At 37.9% G+C, this 21,399-nt stretch overlaps 1 protein-coding gene across 3 annotated transcripts; it reads left to right on the forward strand.

Moving 5' to 3' along the window:
* The first annotated feature begins 620 nt into the window (after positions 1-620).
* LOC133807043 (uncharacterized) lies at positions 621-21,096 on the forward strand. 3 transcript variants are annotated; one of them, XM_062245174.1, is made up of 9 exons: positions 625-1,318; positions 2,194-2,332; positions 2,609-2,730; positions 2,921-3,124; positions 18,708-18,767; positions 19,084-19,222; positions 19,751-19,869; positions 19,968-20,195; positions 20,702-21,096. In XM_062245174.1, the coding sequence occupies exons 1-9, from the start codon at positions 839-841 to the stop codon at positions 20,894-20,896; spliced, it is 1,686 nt and encodes a 561-aa protein (XP_062101158.1). In that variant the 5' UTR covers positions 625-838; the 3' UTR covers positions 20,897-21,096. The 3 variants fall into 3 exon arrangements, with proteins under 3 accessions (XP_062101160.1, XP_062101159.1, XP_062101158.1); XM_062245175.1 differs by lacking the exon at positions 18,708-18,767 and having other exon boundaries at positions 624-1,318; XM_062245176.1 differs by lacking the exons at positions 2,194-2,332; positions 2,609-2,730 and having other exon boundaries at positions 621-1,318.
* Positions 21,097-21,399: the final 303 nt, after the last annotated feature.

A 21,399-nucleotide genomic window follows, 5' to 3' on the forward strand; every position in this document is an offset into this window, starting at 1 on the left:
CACAAATTGAATTATCAATTACTTATTAGCGTCCAATTTATTACGTAGCCAATTTCGTAAATAACTACAACTTCTTACCAAAATTACTGTAATATCCTCACCTATACAATAAAATGCACATTTAATTACCTTAATGCCCTTATTTTTCACTGCCACCTACTCATACATTTTTCATCCTGTTAACTTCCTTGGCTACTATAGGTGAAAAACAATATTTGACACTTGCAAAATTAGTGGACCCCATGGGTGGACTAAGTCATGTGAGGGACCACAGAAAAAACCATATTTTAAATATTTTATATTTTTTATCATCCAGGCGGCCATCCACCCTAATCTCTATGTGGGTCCACCCCTGACTACAACAAGATTTTGACTCGTCGAATTGAGTGGTTAGGTTCATGTGGGCAAAAGTAGCACAAACATGGAATGTATGTCATAGATAACTCTTTAAGTATAAGAAGGATGAAGGGAAGGTTAATCTGTGGTAGAGATTTAATGTTTTTTTAAAATAATTTAATTTCCCATATTTTTAATTTTTTTAATATAAAAAAAAACCACACATTTTGCTATTTTATGGAATAATTTTGGGCTTTTACATTCCAAGTCAAAAAAAAAAAGAAATAAAGTGCATTATTCCATCCACTACTAAACCAAAAATAAACAACTTCCAACTGAAACGACTATGAACTTTCTCTCAAACATCAAACAGAATGAAAAACGACGATTAACTTTCAAACCAGATAAAATACGACATCAGCCTGTAAGAGAAGAGAAGGATAAAGCGCTAAAACGTGAAGAGAAAATGTCGAGGTTGATTGAGGCACCCGAGTGATGAGCAATGGCTATGGTCCGGTCACTCCTGAGCCACTGGCACAGACCAACTCCGCCACCGGCAGCCGCCATAGCTTCACTCCTGCCTTACCTCTCAAAACCCACTTCCACTACTCTATCTATCCTCTTTCAACCCTCAAATTCCAAACCCATCTCCTCTAAAACCCCTGAACCAAAACAACCCCATCTCACTACCGCTCCAACTCACTTATTCATCTCTCCTCTCCATCCGGACGAACGGGTCGAAAAGCCTCGCCTGAATGACGGCGGTTCTGCCACTATCGCCGCCGTAGTGACGCCCACCGGGGGTCCGCCCGGTGCTGTTGGCATTGTTCGGCTATCGGGTCCCTCTGCGGTGGATATTGTTGGGCGCGTGTTCCGTAGAAAAGTGAAGAGGAAGAATGGGAGTTCTGGTTCGTGGCGACCCACCAGCCACGTTGTGGAGTATGGTGTTGTTGTGGACTCTGGTGGCAATGTAGTTGATGAGGTATACATAAATATATATAGGGAATTTACTCATCTGTACCCATTATTTTTTTATCATTTGTTTTCAATAATACTCATATAATATCTATACTGGATTTTAAAATCGTACATATTTGAATCCTAAACTCAGATATTTATAAAATTTTATCAATATGATCTCGGTTGTATGTAATTATGTAATTAAATTTAAATTTATAACTTACATAATTGACAGCAGTTTGATTAAATTAGTAAAATTTTATTAATTAAATTTGAGTTTAGGGTACCAAATATGTACAATTTTAAAATACAGGGTACACATGAGCATTATTGAAAACGTACCAAAATGATATTTTGCAAAAACACAGTGTATCAAATGATTACCTACCCATATATATATATATATATGTGCGTGTATGTATAAATAAATATAGATCAAATATCAGTTCTGTGCTTGCTTCACCGAATTTTTCAAGTCTTAAGCTTTTTCATTAAACTTTCTTGGGGGTATAGGCCTTGCAGTTGGAAACTGTAAGCGTTTGTGATCATTAGTTATAACGATGAACAATTTATTAGCTTGAATGTTTATGCTTAGGTTGTAAATTGTTACTATGAATTTTTATTATTCTTCTTTTAGGAGTTTGCAGTACCCATGTTGGCCTCAAGTCAAGATCACTTGTGTAATTCACTGAATTTTGAAAGTCATAAGCTTTTAACTGAAATTTTGGGATTCAAGCGTCTATTTTCGAAATTGAAAGGTTTTGTTATTAGTAGTAGTTCAATCGTATGAAAAAAATGCAATATTTATTCGGTTTGAATGATTTTGCTGGGGATGGAAAATTCTTTTTATGAACCAGGTTGTTATGGTTCAAGTGTGCTTTTGTTATTATACTTTAGGTTTTAGCTGTACCCATGTTGGCCCCAAGATCCTACACTCGTGAAGATGTGGTTGAGCTTCAGTGTCACGGAAGTGAAGTTTGTCTGAATCGTGTTCTGAGAGCTTGCTTAGATGCTGGGGCGAGGTTAGCAGAGCCAGGTTGTTCACCCCTTCACATATATAAATATATAATTTGTATTTTTCTTTTAGTGACAACTTACGAATTGATTATTAGCAGCAACAAAACCATGTTAAATGTTTGAGGCTATCAGTATATACAAGATTGGTTTTGTGAAAATTGAATACATACTCTGGCTCAAATACAATTAACTATTTGACTGTTGAGAAATGTTTTCTTGTTGGAAAATTATTAGGTGGTAGGATTGATGCAGGCTTAGTTTTGCTGACGCCTATAATTTTATATTATACTTGCAGGTGAGTTTACACTCCGTGCCTTCCTCAATGGGCGTTTGGACCTCTCACAAGCCGAAAACATTGGAAGATTAATTTCAGCAAAGAGTGTGTCTGCTGCAGATGCAGCTCTTGCTGGAATTCGGGCATGTATTCTATTCAGGATGTAAATTTTGATGGTCATGTTATGAAATTTAACTCTGCGCTAGTTAGACTTCCATTGCAAATTGCAGTAATTGTAGTTTATGCTTCTGGATCCAATAAATTTCAGTGTAAGCTTTTTTGCCATCCACAATGTTCAGCCAACACATACATTGTATTTTTCCTTGTTGACAGGGTGGCTTTTCTTCCTTAGTAAAAGCAGTCAGAATGCAGTGCATTGAGTTGCTAACTGAAATTGAAGCCCGTTTAGATTTTGACGATGAGATGCCACCTTTAGATGTGGAGCTGGTTGTGAACAGAATAAATTGTATGTCACGAGAGGTTGAGCATGCATTAGAGACGGCTAATTATGACAAGCTTCTGCAATCTGGATTACAGGTACGGTTTTCTTTAATTCGACAAGTTATCCTTGTATGATATTGTTGTGTGTGGAAGCTTATATACCAGCTATAGAAATAACAAATTGATAATAAATTACACAGAATTTTATTTAGACTGAGAAAGAAATATACAAATACATACAGATACAAGTTTTCTCACGTATAATATCTCTCAAATTCACTCTAAACATTTCCCTAATACAGATTTCTCTCACTTAAACTCTCCCTCCACTTCACCAAGTTTATGCTTGTTTTCCCTGTCTGATATATCTCTTACAAACTGATTGATGGCATTACCCTTGCCTTTTATTAGCGTGTCGTATGCCGTACCAAATTTACTAAATATTTCTTTTCAGTATCACCAATTATATCAGTATAATGACAATACGAGTCGAACCCACGAGGACTACATTTAAATTATTATTCAAGAATTAACAACAAAAATTAAATAAGGAAAATTTTCTCAATTTGAAATTTAAATGACATAAACATAAAAGCAATAATAAGTTGATATTACGATTTAAAGAAACAGTTAGGAGTCATTCTCCACCCTCCACAATCAATGAAGACCAACAATAATAAACATTATTCTGATTTCCCAATTAAATTATTAACCCCGTAGATAATGCTGAAGCAGTCAATTATCCCAATTACAATTAATCAAGACAAAACGCTCAATAATTAAATCTCTATACTAAGCAATAGATCCATGAAGCATGCAATCTAATTAACCTAGGAATAATATTAATTTCCATGGAAATATGTTAATCTACGCAACAAATCAATTTAGCATATAATTCGTTTAGCTTAGGTTCTAAACTTCATCACAATCAATAATCCCTATTACAATACTATCAATTGCAACTTATCACATCTACTTAGAACCCTAAAATATTATGTGAATAGTAATTCTAAGATGATAGTAGAACAATGAAACATCCTAATTAGTTAGCCACCTAACAAGATATTACATAATTCATAACATTAATCATAGAAGAGTAGAAGCAATTTAATATTAGAGAAATCAAGAAATAACATTCATTATTGAAAATCAAGAATTCATGTCTTGGGTTTTGAAATAACCCTTGACCTAAAAGAAGATTACTCCATAATCACAAACATAACCAATAACATAATCATAATTGAAATTAAAGAGTTTAAGAAGAAGAAAAACCTAGTTTAATGTAGGAAATATTGTTGTCCTCTCCTCTCCTATGTTATTCTAATCTCCCAAAATTCGCAATTCAAAACTCCTGAAAACATTAGCCCTAAAACCTTTTATAATTTTCTTAAAAATCTAATTAAAAATAACATATAAATCTGAAATCGCGATGACTGGCCGCGGCCTGATTGTCCGAGTGCTTGAGAAAATTAGCCTTGAGCCACGACCTGGAAAAGTAGTGGCCGCAGCCAATGTACGCATTCCCTTAAAAATTAGGGTTTACGCCGCGGTCTAAAGAAATACTCGCCGCAGCCAAAACCTGTTGTTCCCAAAATCCTAATTCCTTGTAATTAGGTTGCCATCACCACTTCTTTGAGCCACAACCAACACTCCAAATTTCACTTCACTTGATTTTGTAAGCCGCTACTCAAGCTTCATTCACCGCAAAATCACCATATATGCTTAGAGACTTCAAAACACATTAGAATTACATCTCAACTTCATCTTGCAACTCCTTTTTGTAGCCTATAAAATTCTTGAACCAAAATTGCATCAACTATATCAGTGTTATCAACAAAAACTACAACTTAGTTTAAATATCGAAACTTACAAGATGAAGCTAAAATCTCTTAAAACACAAAATTAACTGCATCCAAATACGAAAGAACTTGCAAAATATATATAGAACAATGAACTTATCAAATTCCCCCACACTTGAACTCTGCTAGTCCCTTAGCAAACTAACTAATACTAAAATAAATAAATAAATAAATTAAAATGACATTAAACAAAATAAACTAGACTCAACTAAGCAACAGTCTTATTGAAAGTGATGATTGTCTCAGAGAATCACACAAATATATAATGTTAGAATAAATTCAAATTCCATACTTATTAGAATTTTAACCCCTGAGTGAATCACTACTTAAATTCAATCTTTATACACTCATTCACAATCAATCTTACTCACTTAGATGTATCAAAATCAATCCTTGCGTGTCAAATATATATATTCACACACACACGCATATATATAAATGTGTTCCTTGTATAGAAAATACTTATCATGAAGGAACATTCACCCCATAGACATTGACCAATTATTCTTCACTAATATAAATACATATAATCAAAAATCAAAAAATCTTTATAAGCTTGTAATGTAAAACTAAGGTTAGAGTTAGATAAAAAAGTTACATTTAGGCTCAATTAACACCATAACATATGTTTTTTTTTTCTAATCTCTGGATCTTCCCATACAAATCTAGAATAAACATTCTTTTATCTTTTTTTTTTTTACATTGATCTCACTATTTTCCCCACACTTTTTCTTTTGCAATATATATATATATATATATATTTTAAAAAATTCAATGCAAACTCTTTTTTTTTTTAATTCACATTTCATAAGGAAATAGGAGATCCTTTACATTCATAGCACAACCCAAACAAAAGAACCATTACATAATTTCCTCACTTTATAATATCCATCCCACAAAATAACATTCACTTGTAACTATGGTGTAATGGGTTACAAGAAATGATTAAAATTTTCAAAGCCGCAAAGGTTTAGATTCTAGATTCATAGAAGAAAAGAATAGTCATTATGGCTCAAAAATGGAAAACTATGAAATAACAAATCAAGGGTTGGCTTAAAAGGCTCAAATGATCCAAAGAACTTGCCTTAATCATCTCCCTAACTATGTGTACACATGATTTCACCTCAAATAATTAATCAATGCTTTCTAGAGTGGCAGGGACTTTAAATTTCCAACGTGCAAAAAATTTTCCAATACTAATAAGAAGTAAAACTAATTGTGTGGATAAATTCCAAAATACAAGTTCAATCTTAAGTAACAATCACACATGGGTTAAGCACACAAATCATACAAAATTCATCATTATCTAGCATCACATTCAGTACAATCCATAGTTCTCATCATCGACCACTACGTTCAACAAGGCCAACACAAGAAAACACATAAAAAAAAATAACATACCAGAAAAAACTAAAACTAAAACAAAAAAAAAAAAACAAAATTAAATTGTTGTCCCTTCCCCCACACTTAAACAGTATATTGTCCTCAATGTAACTTATTTCAAACAAAAGTAAAAGTAAAGGAAAAACTCCCTCAAAATAATGTCACTGGTCAAGCATGTTCATCTGAGCAAGAATGTCTCCAGGTTACTCCTCATCTTGGACATCATTGGCAGTCTCTTGGGGCATTGGGATCGGTGGAGGATATGATTGCTACCAGTTTGGTGCAGGAGGATAATCAGACATGTTTACTCTGATACTTGTTGCATGCATCCGAAAACATAGATCTTGATAAATGGTCCACTCCACCATTCTCTGCTGATGTTCATGAAATTCAGTGTGATGGGTTTGTATATCAAGGCGAGTGTAGTACAACTCTTGCTCCACAGTGCCCATGTGGTCAGTGAGACTCCTCCCTCTCCCATTTGGAGGTTGAATTGGTGCTGGAGCAAAAGAACTGGCTTCAGTCTTGTCCTTTGGAATGAGGCGAAGGATGTTGGATTTATCCAATGTGCATAGGGAATAACAACTCCTCAGTATCATCCTATACCACCCCAGCTTTAGCACATAGTGCAGTGATGAGCTGGGATGATAAAAGACATTTTGCACATATTCCATGCTCTTGATGATGGAAGACTTGATAACCATCCCCGCATCAATTGATTTTCCTGTTACAATAGCATAGATAAGTGCACCATACGCAATATTAACATCACCAAAATGCTTTGGTTGCATGAGTTTAGCCCCAATTAACCTATGCCAATCCTTGGAATTTAAATCCATAAATTTAGCCTTGAACTTGCTTGGTTGTTCATTTTTAAATGTTTGCCATTTAGCACCTGGATGGACTCCAAGAGTTGCTATGATAGCATCCAAGTCTGGATACTTCTCTAATTGACTAAACTCATCATCAGATATGTCTCAGAGTTTGTAGAATTTGTTAATAGTAGCGATTGAATAACTAACAGGAACGCCACGAAGTTTGACTTTATTATTAGCTCGCTCCACAACATTTGCATAGAATTCTCAAACAATAGGCTGGACTGCCACTTGTGGTTGAGAGCACAATGTTTGTTATTTCCTTTACTCAATTTGTGCCCTAATAGATGGGAAATCAATCATATCTAAATCAAATCCTCTTTCCGTAACCCATGCTTTGCCCTTCACAAGAGCTTCTTTATAAGCATTAAAAGCTTTTTCTGGATTTGGTGAGGTTTTGGGAGGACGTCTGGATTGAAGGGCAAGCATTGAAGGACAGGTTTCTGGATTTGGCCATCATTTCTCAAGCTAGGAACACTCCAATTTTTAAGATGGGTGTTTCTAGGGATGGGGGAGCAGGGGTGGATTGGGACTTTCGTTTCAGAAGGTCTCTTTTCGATTGGGAAGTTCTATCTTTGATTGAGCTACTAAGGATTCTGGAGTTTGTTAAATTACCATCAATTTTGGACGATAGGAGGGTATATGGGAGCCTGATCTCAGCGAGTTGTTTTCTTGCAAGTCTGCTTTTCAGAAGATCATTTCTGTTAATGGTTGGTTTGATGTGTTTTGGGCTAGGATGTTGTGGAAAAGTCAAATTCCTTCTAAAGTTAAGGTGTTTAGCTGGTTATTGTGCATGGAGAAACTAAGTGTTAATGATGCTCTTCAACGTCGCTGTCCTTATCAGTGCCTCTCTCCTAGTTGGTGTGTTTGTTGTAAAAGGGCGGCTGAATCTGTATCTCATATATTTTTGTTTTGTGAGTTGGTCCAGTCAATATGGTCAAAGGTGTGGGGTGAGTTTGGGGTGAGTTGGTGCCATCCTTCTTCTTGTTCTCAGTTGTTAAGTTGTGGATTAATGGGGGATAAGCATTTGAATAAGTTGTGGAAGGCTACAATATTGGCTTCTTTTTGGGCAATTTGGTTAGAACGGAATAGCAGAATTTTTGACGAAAAGTCTAGTCTTTGTGACTTAATTTGGGAGAGAATTAAGTTTTGGGTTGCCACTTGGGTGTATCGTACAAAGGGTTTTGAGGGATTATCCTTTTTGGATCTCTTTAGAGAGTGGAAGAGTTTTTTGGTGGTGTAGTCTGGTTAGTAGTAGGTGTTGCTTTGCCCTTGTATTTAGATTTTTAATTGTACCAAGGTTTTCCTCCGCCATAAGTGAGGGTATTTTATTTATTTGAGTGGGGGCCTGACCTAGTGTTTGGTCCCTTTCTCCTTTTTTTTCAAAAAAAAAAAAAAAATTAAAAGCTTTTTCTGACACAAATTTGTTCGAGTCATATGTAACTTCAGGAGCAAAAGATGATGCATTTGGATCCTTTCGAATTCTTTTTGTTGCCATTCCAAAACCAATTACCGAAGATACTTACTATTTGTAGTTTAAGCTTAGAGAAATTCCGATGGTGATAGCCAAAATAATGCAAACAACAACAATTATCTTCGCCAATGTACCTCACAATAATTTTCTCCCAATATTTCCACCAACTTCACTCCAAAACACAACAATTATTCACTTTAACATTTTATCGAACATCTTGTGTGCAGAAAATTTTCAAGTGAAAAACAAGCGTGTAATTATAACAACCTTCCCAAAAATCACAACTCACAACCAATAGAATCTCAATACTTGCTCAATATCAACCACAATACCACAAATCTTCAAATAAAAAGATCAAATTCCGAAGTCTCCAAATAAACCCAAATATTCTTCAAGGACAATGATGAAAATGTACTTACTTGAACAAGATGATTCCAAGCTTAATATGAAGAGTTGTTCCTTTGATGAAGTTGTCAAAAACCCATGGAAGTCATCACCAAATATTGGATTTTAGTTAGGATTTTCAGATTTAGGGTTTTGGAGAAAATTGGGGTAAAAAAAATGTTGAAGATGGGGGATTGAAAATGAATGTAAGAGAAGAGATGATAGATGATTGATTGTGTGGTTGGGAAATTTGATGGTGAAGTGAGAGTGGTGATTTCGGATTGGAGAGGAAGAGTAAGAAAAATATGGAATAGAGTTGTGTGAGTGGGGGTGTTTGAGAAGAAAGGAGAAAATATGTATATATATATATTTATATATAATATATGTATTCAGAATCCAGGTCCTGGCTGCGGCTTGGGTTTTTGCTTGTTGCAGCCTGGACCCTTGATGCGTAGGGACTAGACCAAAAACGCGTTCAGGCTGCGACAAGCAAAAGTCCTTGTCGCGGCCTAAACCTCGTGTTTCCCCATGTGTTTTTTTTTTTTTTTTAATTATGTCGCGGCCAGCAAAAGTGCTGGCCACGGCCTGGAGCCCTGGAACACCATGTTTGCATATATTTTATTAAAGTTTTTCATGATATAAATTTACAAACTAAAAATAAAATAAAAATTGTTTAAACTAAAAAAAAATTAAAACTAAAATTTACACAATAGCTAAGTTTAACGTCGCTAGCTCGACTTTGAAGCTTCACTCTTCATCCACATATTCTGGTTCGACGAGGTGAATCACAGTAGCTTGTTCTTCCTCCATCGATTCGTAATATGACTTCAATCTGTGACCATTCACCTTGAAAGACTTTTCGGTACTTGGACTTGTAACTTATACTGCTCCATGAGGAAAGACCTTGGTAACAATGAATGGACCCAACCATCAAGACTTTAATTTCTCCGGAAAGAGTTTAAGACTAGAGTTATACATTAGAACTTTTTGGCCTTACACAAAACTCTTTCGTAGAATATGCTTATCATGAAACACTTTGGTCTTCTCCTAGTAGATCTTCGAACTCTCATATGCCTCATTGCGAATTTCTTCTAAATCCTGCAATTGAAGCCATCGTTGTTGTCCTGCAGCAACCATGTCCATGTTACACTTCTTCACAGCCCACCAAGCCTTATGCTCTAACTCTACTGGTAGATGGCAAGGCATCCCATACACCAACCGATACGGTGACATACCGATAGGTGTTTTATATGTCGTGCGATAAGCCCACAAGGCATCGTCAAGCCTTGCACTCCAATCTTTCCAGTTTGGGTTCACGGTCTTCTCAAGAATCGATTTGACTTCTCGGTTAGAAACCTCCACTTGCCCATTGGCTTGTGGGTAAGCAACCGTCACCTTTTGAGTTACACTATAGCGGCGAAACAATGCTTCTATATTCTTGTTACAAAAATGAGTGCCTCAATCACTAAGTATAGCCTTGGGTGTACCAAATCTCACAAAAATGTTGGAGCGAATGAAATTCACCATTATTTTTTAATTATCCATTCTAGTTGCAATCACTTCTACCCATTTAGACACATAGTCCACTGCCAAAAGAATGTATTCATAGCCAAAAGAAGATGGGAAAGGTCCCATAAAATCCATACCCCAAACATCAAACATCAATGATCTTTGGCTGTTATGTTACCAACTCGTTGACAACGATCACATGCCTTACAATAAGCATAAGTGTCTTTGAAAACTGTAGGCCAATAGAAAACGCTGTCAAATATTTTATGAGTTGTCATCTTGGGTCCAAAGTGTCCACCACAAACATAAGCATAACAAAAAGCAAGGATGGAACGAAATTCAGATTTGGAGACACCCCTTCGAATGATTTGATCTGTACAATGCTTCCAAAGATAAGGTTCGTCCCATATGTAGTGGCGAGCATCATGCTTGATCTTGTTTCGTTGTGTTTGTTTGAGATCACTTGGTAACTCCTTTGTAGTGAGGTAATTAACAATGTCAGCATACCAAGGAATGACTTCTTGCATGGCTAGTAGTTGCTCATCGGGAAATTTTTCATCCATAGGTAAATTGTCTTCATTCCGAATAAGACGACTCAAGTGATCCGCCACCAAATTTTCTGAACCCTTCTTGTCCTTGATCTCTAAGTCAAACTCTTGGAGTAGAATCTACCGAATAAGTCGAGGCTTGGCTTCTTTCTTTGCCAATAGATAGCGAAGAGCCGCATGGTCTGTAAAAACAATCACTTTAGTTCCAATCAAGTAAGACCGAAACTTTTCCAAGGCAAAAATGACCGCCAATAGCTCTTTTTTCAGTGGTGGAATAATTAAGTTGAGCATCATTAAGAGTGCGAGAAGCATAGTATATAACATGAGGAAGCGTCTCAACTCGCTGTCCAAGAACAGCACCCACGGCATAATCACTTGCATCACACATGAGTTCAAGAGGCAACTCCCAATTTGGTGGCTGAATTATAGGAGCTGTAGTCAAAGACTCGTTTAATAATTTGAAAGCCACTAAACACTTCTCATTAAATTCGAACTTGACATCTTTTTGAAGAAGGTATAGTAGCGTGGAGATTTTAGAGAAATTTTTGATAAATCTCCTATAGAACCCGGAATGCCCAAGGAATGATCTCACTTCTTTCACACTAGTCAGAGGCGGTAGAGAATGAATTAAATCAATCTTTGCCTTATCAACCTCTATTCCCTTGACTGGAATTACATGACCCAAAACTATACCTTGGTTTACCATAAAATAACATTTTTCCCAATTAAGCACAATGTTAGTTTCAATACACCGTTGGAGTACCAAAGTGAGATTATGAAGGCATCGATCAAACGAGTCACCATAAACACTAAAATCATCCATAGAATCCTCAATGATGTTCTCAGTACTCATCATACATCATTGAAAGGTGGCGGGAGCATTACATAACTCAAATGGCATACGTCGGAAAGCAAAGGTACCAAAAGGGCATGTGAAGGTCTTCTTCTCTTGATCTTCAGGAGCAATAACATTCTGATTATATCTTGAATAACCATTAAGAAAATAATAATAAATATGACATGCTAACCTCTCAAGCATCTGATCAATGAAAGGTAATGGAAAGTGTTCTTTACGAGTCGTTGCGTTCTGCTTGCGGTATTCTATACAAACTCACCACCCAGTCTGCATTCTTGTAGGCACCAACTCATTGTCTTCATTCTTTACCACTGTAATTCCAGACTTCTTTGGTACTACCTGAATTGGACTCACCCATTGACTATTTGAAATTGGGTAAATAATACCCACACTAAGGAGCTTCAGTATCTCATTTTTCACCACTTCCATCATAGGTGGATTTAATCTCCTTTGTGCCTCACGTATTGGTTTAGACCTTTCTTCAAGTAGAATTCGGTGCATGCACATAAATGGATTGATTCCCTTAATGTTAGCGATAGGCCACCCAATGGTGTACTCGGGTGGTTTAGAATAAGAGAGTATTAGTTAGTCTGTTTGGGGGGTGTGAAGATTGTGGTAGTCTGTAAGATTTTTGGAGAGAACTCAGGCTCTCAAATTCCTGATAGTTTAATACAAATATCCATTGCCATTGTTTCCTTGGTTTTCTTTGGTTATTCTAACCTGTGCAAGAACCGCCTACCAATTGGCATCAGAGCCGGTACTGACAGAGGTTCGTTTGGACCTGCAGCAGTTTTCGAAAGAGCTCGAGTTGTTGAAGTCAGACGTGTTGCGCATCCCATCGTTGGAGAAGATCGATTTTGTGATCGGGTATATAGCTCAATTACTGCCAGTGAACAGTCGACCTCCTCCATACATCTTCGTCGCAAGTGTCGATCATCAACGACGAGCAGTCGATGGTACTGAATCATCAATGCCAATGCTTTCCTTGCAAAACTAGTCGATCCCACCACAACCGTCTCTGTCGGACCAGTTTGGAAGTGGGCACTCGTTTGGGCGAGATTACAAGACCCCTCGCATGGATCTACCACTGTTTTCTGGGGATAACCCAGATGGTTGGATCTTCAAGGCCGAAAGATACTTTCTCCTCAACAGATTATCCGAAGCTCATGTGCTTGAGGCTGCCATAATCAATCTCGAAGGTGTTGCTCTCACGTGGTTTCAATGGGAGCACCAGACACCGAATTTTGTCTTGGGCACCCTCAAGAATTTGATATTGATGCGGTTTAGGGCGGTGCCAGTCGGTTCACTTTCGGAGCTGCTACTCTCTGTGAAGCAGGAGGCAGCGGTGAAGGCGTATCTGGTTAAGTGGGAAATGTTGGCTTCTCGGGTCCCAGGAGTGCCAGAGCACATCTTAGAAGGCAGTTTTGTTAAGGGCCTCAAGGAAGAGATTAAAGGAGCCTTGCATCTTTTACAGCCAGTGGGCCTGGCCCAGATCATGGAAATGGCCCAGCGAATTGAGGAGACTAACCAAATGGCTGCAGCAGGTCAGCCCACCCGTTTTGTAGGCCTCAAGTCATCACTAAGCCTTATTTTCCCACTTAAACCTCCATTTACAACATATTCAGCCAAACCCACCATACCATATCATCGTCTTCGTCCCCATTCACGGCCTCTTCAGGATCAACCATAGCCACCAAAACTCCACCATTTAAACGGTTGACCGAAGCTGAGTACCAGGATAAGAAAGCTCGAGGAGTGTGCTTCAAATGTGATAAAAAATTCTTTAGAGGGCATGAGTGTGAACAGCGAGCTCTACAGGTTATGTTGATGATGGATGAGGATGTCGCAACCCCTCGTGGAATCCCCACCACAAACACCAGGCTCATCTTTAGAGAGCATAGCAGAGGAGACTTTGGCCACACTTTCACTAAATTCTTTGGTGGGCATCACTTCAGCTCATACTATGAAGTTGGCGGGTCATAATGGACAGCATCCCGTGACGGTCCTCATCGATAGCGGGGCCACTCACAATTTTATTTCCACAGCCATTGCCTCAGCAGCGGAGATACCAATTGCAGCTACTTCCTGTTACGGTGTTCTGTTGGGTATAGGAGGCAAAGTCAGGACCGAGGGCATATGTAGTTGGGTGGAATTGGACCTGGGAGCAATACGAGTGGTCATTGATTTTTTACCATTGGATCTGGGGGGAGTAGATGTCTTTTTGGGAATTAATTGGCTAGAAACTCTCGGCAACATGTAGGTGAATTGGAAGACGATGGTAATGAAGTTCGAAATGGGTGGAACCTGGGCTACTTTGCAAGGTGACCCGAGCCTATGCAAGTATTAGATTTCACTAAAGGCATTGATTCATTCAGTGCAAAATGAAGGGCAGGGTTTTTGGATTCAACTGGGAGCATTGGCTGTAGAAACCAGGACCGAGGGGCTGTCGGTGCCACCAGAGATTGGGTCTTTGTTGCACAAGTTCGATGAAGTTTTTCATATGCCTCAAGGGTTGCCACCTGCTCGGGGGAGAGAGCATGCTATCACACTCTGCGAAGGGGTGGGACCAGTGTCTGTCAGGCCTTATCGGTACGCTCTAGTGCAGAAGGATGAGTAGAATGGTTGATGGCAGAGATGTTACGAGCGGGTATAGTTCGGCCAAGTACAAGCCCATTTTCAAGCCTAGTCTTGTTGGTAAAGAAGGACGGCAGTTGGCGATTATGTGTGGATAAGTTTCCTATTCCAGGCATTGATGAATTGCTAGATGAGCTCCATGGAGCAAGGGTTTTTTCAAAGCTAGATTTGAAGTCGGGTTACCATCAGATTCGCATTGTTGTGCGAGATGTCGAAAAGACAGCTTTTCGGACACATGAAGGATATTAAGAGTTCCTTGTCATGCCTTTTGGCCTCATGAACGCACCAGCCACTTTCCAAGCCCTCATGAATGAGATATTTCAGGATTTCTTGCGCAAATTTGTGTTGGTGTTTTTTTGACGATATATTGGTTTATAGCCCTTCGTTGGAGGTTCATATGCACCATTTGGAGTTGGTTTTGGGTAGATTGAGGCAACACCAACTGTATGCCAATCAAAAGAAATGCTTATTTGCTCAGCCTAGAGTGGAGTATTTGGGACATATAATTTCAGCAAGTAGGGTGGAGGCCGACCCTTTTAAGTTGTCGACGATGGAGGATTGGCCAGTACCGAGAACAATTAGGCAGCTGCGAGGGTTTTTGGGCCTGACTGGGTACTATCGAAAGTTTGTGTGGGGTTATGGAAGTATGGCCAAACCACTAACGAACCAGTTAAGGAAGGATGCCTTCAAGTGGTCTCAAGAAGCTCAAGAGGCCTTTGATTGCCTTAAGAAGGCCATGTGTTCTGTACCAGCCTTGGCTTTACCAGATTTTTCTATGCCATTTGTAGTAGAGGCCGATGCGTCTGGTTCAGGTTTGGGGGCAGTGCTCATGCAAAATCAGCGCCTTATCACTTTCTTCAGTTAAGTGTTGTCTCCGTGGACCCGCACTAAGTTGGTTTATGAGCGGGAATTGGCTATTGTGTTAGCAATTTAGAAGTGGAGGCCATATTTGTTGGGTAGGAAGTTCTTGGTGCGGACTGATCAACACAGTTTGAAGTATCTGTTGGAACAAAGGTTGGTGGCGACAGAGCACCAACAATGGCTCACTAAACTCCTTGGTTATGACTTTGATATTCAATATAGGTCCAGCCTAGAGAACAAGGCTGCCGATGTCTTGTCCCGTCTACACCAAGAGGTGACTTTAGCTGCCATTTCAGTCACTACTCTACTATCTATTCCAGATTTGAAGGCACATGTAGCTACCGATCCTTATTTGTCCAAGGTTATTCATGATTTGAGTTTGGGCAAGGATGGGGGAGGGTATTCCTTGCAGCAAGGTTGTTTGAAGTTCTGGGGACGTTTAGTTTTGCCCTCATCTTCACCATTCATTCCAATCCTCTTGCAAGAGTACCATAATAGCAGCGTGGGGGGCCACTTGGGCGTTTTAGCGACTGGCAGCGGACTTGTATTGGCAAAATATGCGGAGGGATGTACAACGGTATATTGCTGAGTGTGCGGTTTGCCAGCAAAACAAGTACTTGGCCCAATCTCCAGCTAGGTTACTCCAACCTCTTCCGGTTCTAGAACAGATTTGGGAGGATGTGTCCATGGATTTTATAGAGGGGCTGCCTCTATCCAATGGCTTTGATTCGATTTTAGTAGTGGTGGATCGTTTGAGCAAATATGGCCATTTCATACCTCTTCGCCATCCCTTCTCAACGTTGACGATAGCCACAGTTTTTGTAATAGAAGTTGTCAAGCTCCATGGGATTCCCCGTTCCATCGTGTCGGACCGTGATAGAATATTTTTGAGCTGTTTTTGGAAAGAATTGTTTCGTTTGCCGGGCATCGTGCTCAAGCATAGCTCGGCATATCACCCTCAGATGGATGGGCAAACAGAGGTTGTTAATAGATGTTTGGAGACCTATCTTCGATGCTTTGTGAGTTCAAAAGCGAGCAAGTGGGTGACATGGTTACCTTGGGCGGAATATTGGTACAACACATCTTTTCATTCTTCAGCAGGAATGACTCCCTTCATGGTTGTTTATCACAAAGAACCTCCTCCGCTGGTTCGTTTTGAGCACACTAACTCCTCTGTTTCAGCTGTTGAAGAGCACCTCAAGGCTCGGGATGACGTTCTGGATCTTCTCAAGATGAATCTACATCGGGCCCAACAAAAGATGAAGTTACAAGCTGATAAGAAGCGCCGTGACGTCCAATTTCAGGAGGGTGACTTGGTGTATGTCAAGCTGAGGCCATATCGCCAGCATTCTGTGGCAAAACGTTGAAATGAGAAGCTGTCTCCCAGGCTCTTTGGTCCTTTCCCAGTCACCAAGCGCATTGGCACAACTGCTTATCGGCTCCAGCTACCAGCAAGTTCATTGCTGCATTGGGTCCACACCAGCACGCTACTGCTTTGCCACCAGACATGACGGTTGAGTTAGAATGGTCCCTTGAACCCGAGCGCCTCTTGGATGTACGACTAGGTACACAAAAGTCTCCTCCACAAGCTCTTATCCAGCGGACAAATCTGCCTCCATTTGAAGCTACTTAGGAGGACTTCAAAGTCATTCAAGAATCTATCCTCAATTCCACCTTGAGGACAAGGTGAGACTTTGGGCAGGGGGTATTGATAGACCTCCCATCACATGTCTACACTAGAAGGGGGAAAGGGAAGGAATTGGACAAGTCAGCACACGGGGGGACACATCATGAATTAGTTATAGGAGAGCAGCTTGTGTGTGAGTAGGGTATACGATATTGTGGTGTACTTGAGTGGTTTAGAATAAGAGAGTATTGGTTCGTCTGTTTGGGGGTGTGAAGATTGTGGTAGTTTGCAAGACTTTTGGAGAGAACTCAGGCTCTCAAATTCCTGATAGTTTAATACAAATATCCATTTCCATTGCCATTATTTCCCTGGTTTTCTCTAGTTTATTCTAACCTGTGCAGGAACCGCCTACCATAATATTCTTAAGGGTTGTTTCAAAACCCAAGACATGAATTTTTTATTTTTAATAATGAATGTTATTTCTTGATTTCTCCAATATTAAATTGCTTCTACTCTTCTATAATTAATGTTATGAATTATATGATATCTTGTTAGGTGGCCAACTAATTAGGATGTTTCATTGCTCTACTATCATCTTAGAATTACTATTCACCTAATAGTTTAGAGTTCAAAATGTATGTGATAATTTACAATTGATAGTATTGTTATAGGTATTATTGATTGTGATGAAGTTTAGAAACTAGGTTAAACGAATTATATGCTAAACTTAGATTAACCTAGCTCCATGGAAATTAATGTTATTCCTAGGTTAAATATATTGCATGCTTCATGGATCTATAGCTTGGTATAAAGATTTAATTATTGAACACTTTGTCTTGATTAATTGTAATTTGGATAATTGATTGCTTCAGCATTATCTACGTGGTTAATAATTTAATTGAGAAATCAAAATAATGTTTATTATTGTTGGTCTTGAATGATTGTGGATGGTGGAGAATGACTCTTAATTGCTTCTTTAAATCGTAATATCAACTCATTATTGCTTTTATGTTTATGTTATTTAAATTTTAAATTGAGAAAAATATCCCTTCTTTAATTTTTGTTGTTAATACTTGAATAATAATTTAAACGTAGTCCTCGTGGATTCGACTTGTATTTACCATTATACTGAAAAGAAAATATTTAGTAAATTAGGCGGCTTACGACACGCAGCCAAAACCTTGCATTAAATATGTCAGTGTTATCAACAAAAACTACAATTTAGTTTAAATATCGAAAACTTACAAAATGAAGCTAAAATTCCTTAAAACACAAAATTAGCATCATCCAAATACGAAAGAACTTGCAAAATATATATATTGAACAATGAACTTATCAATTACAAAGGAAAATCAAAACAGTAATTACACCAATTATGGAGTAATTCAAGTTAAGGATCCAATCAAGAGGCAATCAATGAGCCAAAAAGCTAACTGCTACTTTGGCTCGTGTGAAAGAGCCAAAACCAATAAAAGTAGGAATTATGGTTTATACTGTGTTATTAATGGCTAGGAGCTACCTTACTCATTTTAATTCGTATAGTTCATTTTCTATGTTTATATTTTGTGCACTGTGTCATGTATCTTTGAATTTGCACTGATAGATTTCTTTGAACTCTTTCCATTTTATGTGCTTCTGATGTGTAGTTCTCCTGATTAAAATTCTGCAGATAGCAATTGTTGGTCGACCTAATGTTGGAAAGTCAAGTCTTCTTAATGCATGGAGCAAAGTGTGTCATGAGAAAACTTTTCTTCTTATAACTAAATTGTTGGAGTACACTGCTTATTTAGTTTATCAGTTTTGGGGGAATTACGTAGCATCAATTACATGCATTATAATTACTTAAAATCCATCTTCTGAATTTTATCATTACTTTTGGTACAATGAATGCTTTTGTAAATGGAGGTGACTGAACTATGATTACTATATCAACTTTTTTCCGTAATATGAGCGATTATTTTGTAGAGAGGATGTGAAAACGATGATTTTTTTTAATACTTGTGCTTATCATCTTATTCAACACCATATTTTTATGTAGCGTGCAGAGTGAAAGAGCAATAGTTACAAATATCGCTGGAACCACTCGTGATGTAGTTGAGGCCAGTGTCACTGTCAATGGAATTCCCGTTACACTTCTTGATACAGCAGGCATTAGGGACACTGATGATTTAGTGGAGAAGATTGGTAAGCCCATCCTTTTTGCGTAGTTTAAATTAATGGCATTTTACCATTTCTTCTAAAGCAAAGACGAAGAAACCAACTTCACCCAGAGATGCTTTTTCCTTAATAGCCTCTTTTTCAAGTAAGGATTTTCAAAGTTCCAACAAAGACAAATCTCTTTGTAGCCATGATTGTTGATGTTCGCCGATGTCTATATCATGTGCCATTCACAATGTACTAAACTGGTCCACATTTCAGATATCCATATATGCCCGGTTTTTCATCCCCTTCTCGTTTGGCAAGAGAAATGTTTCACTAGAGTCAAGAGTATGAAGTACATGGGTAACAACCAATTTCTATTAAAAAGAAGAAAAAAAAATAGCTTAACATTAATTAGTGGAGCGTTTGAGCTTGTGGTGTGCTCGTACTTGCTCCGGGTTCATTCCTCCGGATCCGTACTCGGTTATGATGAATGAATTGAGTTTCCTTCACTTTTGAACATCTACATGTTTCCATTGTACATTAAAGTTGGATTTGACCATGTATTCTCAGGTGGGGAGAGGTCTGAAACAGTTGCTTTGGGTGCCGATGTTATTATCATGACAATTAGTGCTCTTGATGGATGGACTCCAGAAGATTCAACACTCCTAAACAGGATTCAGTCTAACAAGGTTCTGGGGGGTTTTACAAACAAAATAATCTTCTCCTTCATGCCTTGTACCTTTCATATCATATGTTGATTTAGTATATTTTCTGTTTGGAATTACAGAAATCAACAGGATCTTCCTCTCCAATGATCCTTGTAATAAATAAAATTGACTGTGCCGAATCTGTTCCTAATATCGAATGCGTTGATGAAGATGGAAATACTTTTACTAAGCATGTCAAAACGTGTGCTGTCACTGGCCAAGGAATAAAAGAGCTAGAGACAGCTATATCAGAGATAGTGGGTCTCAATAGAGTTGTTCAAGGGGGACGCAGGTGGACTGTGAACCAAGTGAGGAACCTTGTTACTTTAAAAGATTCATCTTTATTATTTACAACCTCCTTATTATAAGCGTTTATACTTTTTTGGATTCTGTGTTTTGTTCCATTACTTGTTTGGACCCTGTATTTTGACAAATTATTTTTTGGACTCTATGTTTTGTAAAATGGTTAAAATAGAACCATAAACTGAATTTGGATAAAGAAAAAAATTGAATATAACATTATAGTTTTTAAGCAGAATGATTTTATTTTTATTCTGAATTGTTAGTTTGGTAAATTATTTGTGATTTTAGTTGAGAAAATATTGACCAAAATCGGGTTTATGGTTCTATTTTAACCATTTTATAAAATATAAGGTCCAAAAAATAATTTATCAAAATACAGGGTCCAAACAGGTAATGGAACAAAACACAGGGTCCAAAAAAGTATAAACCCTTATATTAATAATACCAAAGTGAAGGTCAAATGATCCAAGACTCTGTTATCTAATTTGTGTTGATGTTGATGAATCAACAGAGACAATGTGAGCAGCTTGTTAGAACCAAGGAGGCTTTTATAAGGTTGAAATCGTCGATTGAAGATCAAATGCCTTTAGATTTTTGGACAATTGATCTGAGAGAAGCAGCATTAGCTCTTGGGCAAATAAGTGGAGAAGACATTTCTGAGGAAGTTTTATCCAACATCTTCAGCAAGTTTTGCATTGGTAAATAATTTCTTAGCCTAGAACCACACATAAAGAACAAAATATTGTTTCTTTTTGTACTTCTTCGGTTTGGCTATAGCAAATATTTTTTTCTTTTCCCATTTTGTTACCTCCCTGCTCTTTCTTCGATGTTGTAACTTTTCCATTATGCAAATGGTAAGAAATTTATGGTAATATTTCAATAATTATTGGTCTAGTTCACAAGTTATTTATTTCTGTGTGTATATCATTAAGATGCAAGATTAGCTTATGGTGAACATCATCTGGCAAGAGAGAGATATAGTAGTTTATGGACAATTCGAAATACTTGGAGAAAATAAACCAAAAAAGAAGACATGTTGGTTCATTTTTTGGAAGAGAGAAGTGCTGGATATTCATTTAAGACATGTTTTAGTGTGAGAAGAGAACTAACTAAAGAACTTAAGGAGAAGCAGAGAGAAAAAAAACAAAGCAAAAGGAGGAAGAAGACAAGAAAGCCATGGAGAGGGAGAAGAGGAAAAGAGAAGTGGGA

Source organism: Humulus lupulus, chromosome X (genome assembly GCF_963169125.1).
Source record: "Humulus lupulus chromosome X, drHumLupu1.1, whole genome shotgun sequence".
NCBI lineage: Eukaryota > Viridiplantae > Streptophyta > Magnoliopsida > Rosales > Cannabaceae > Humulus > Humulus lupulus.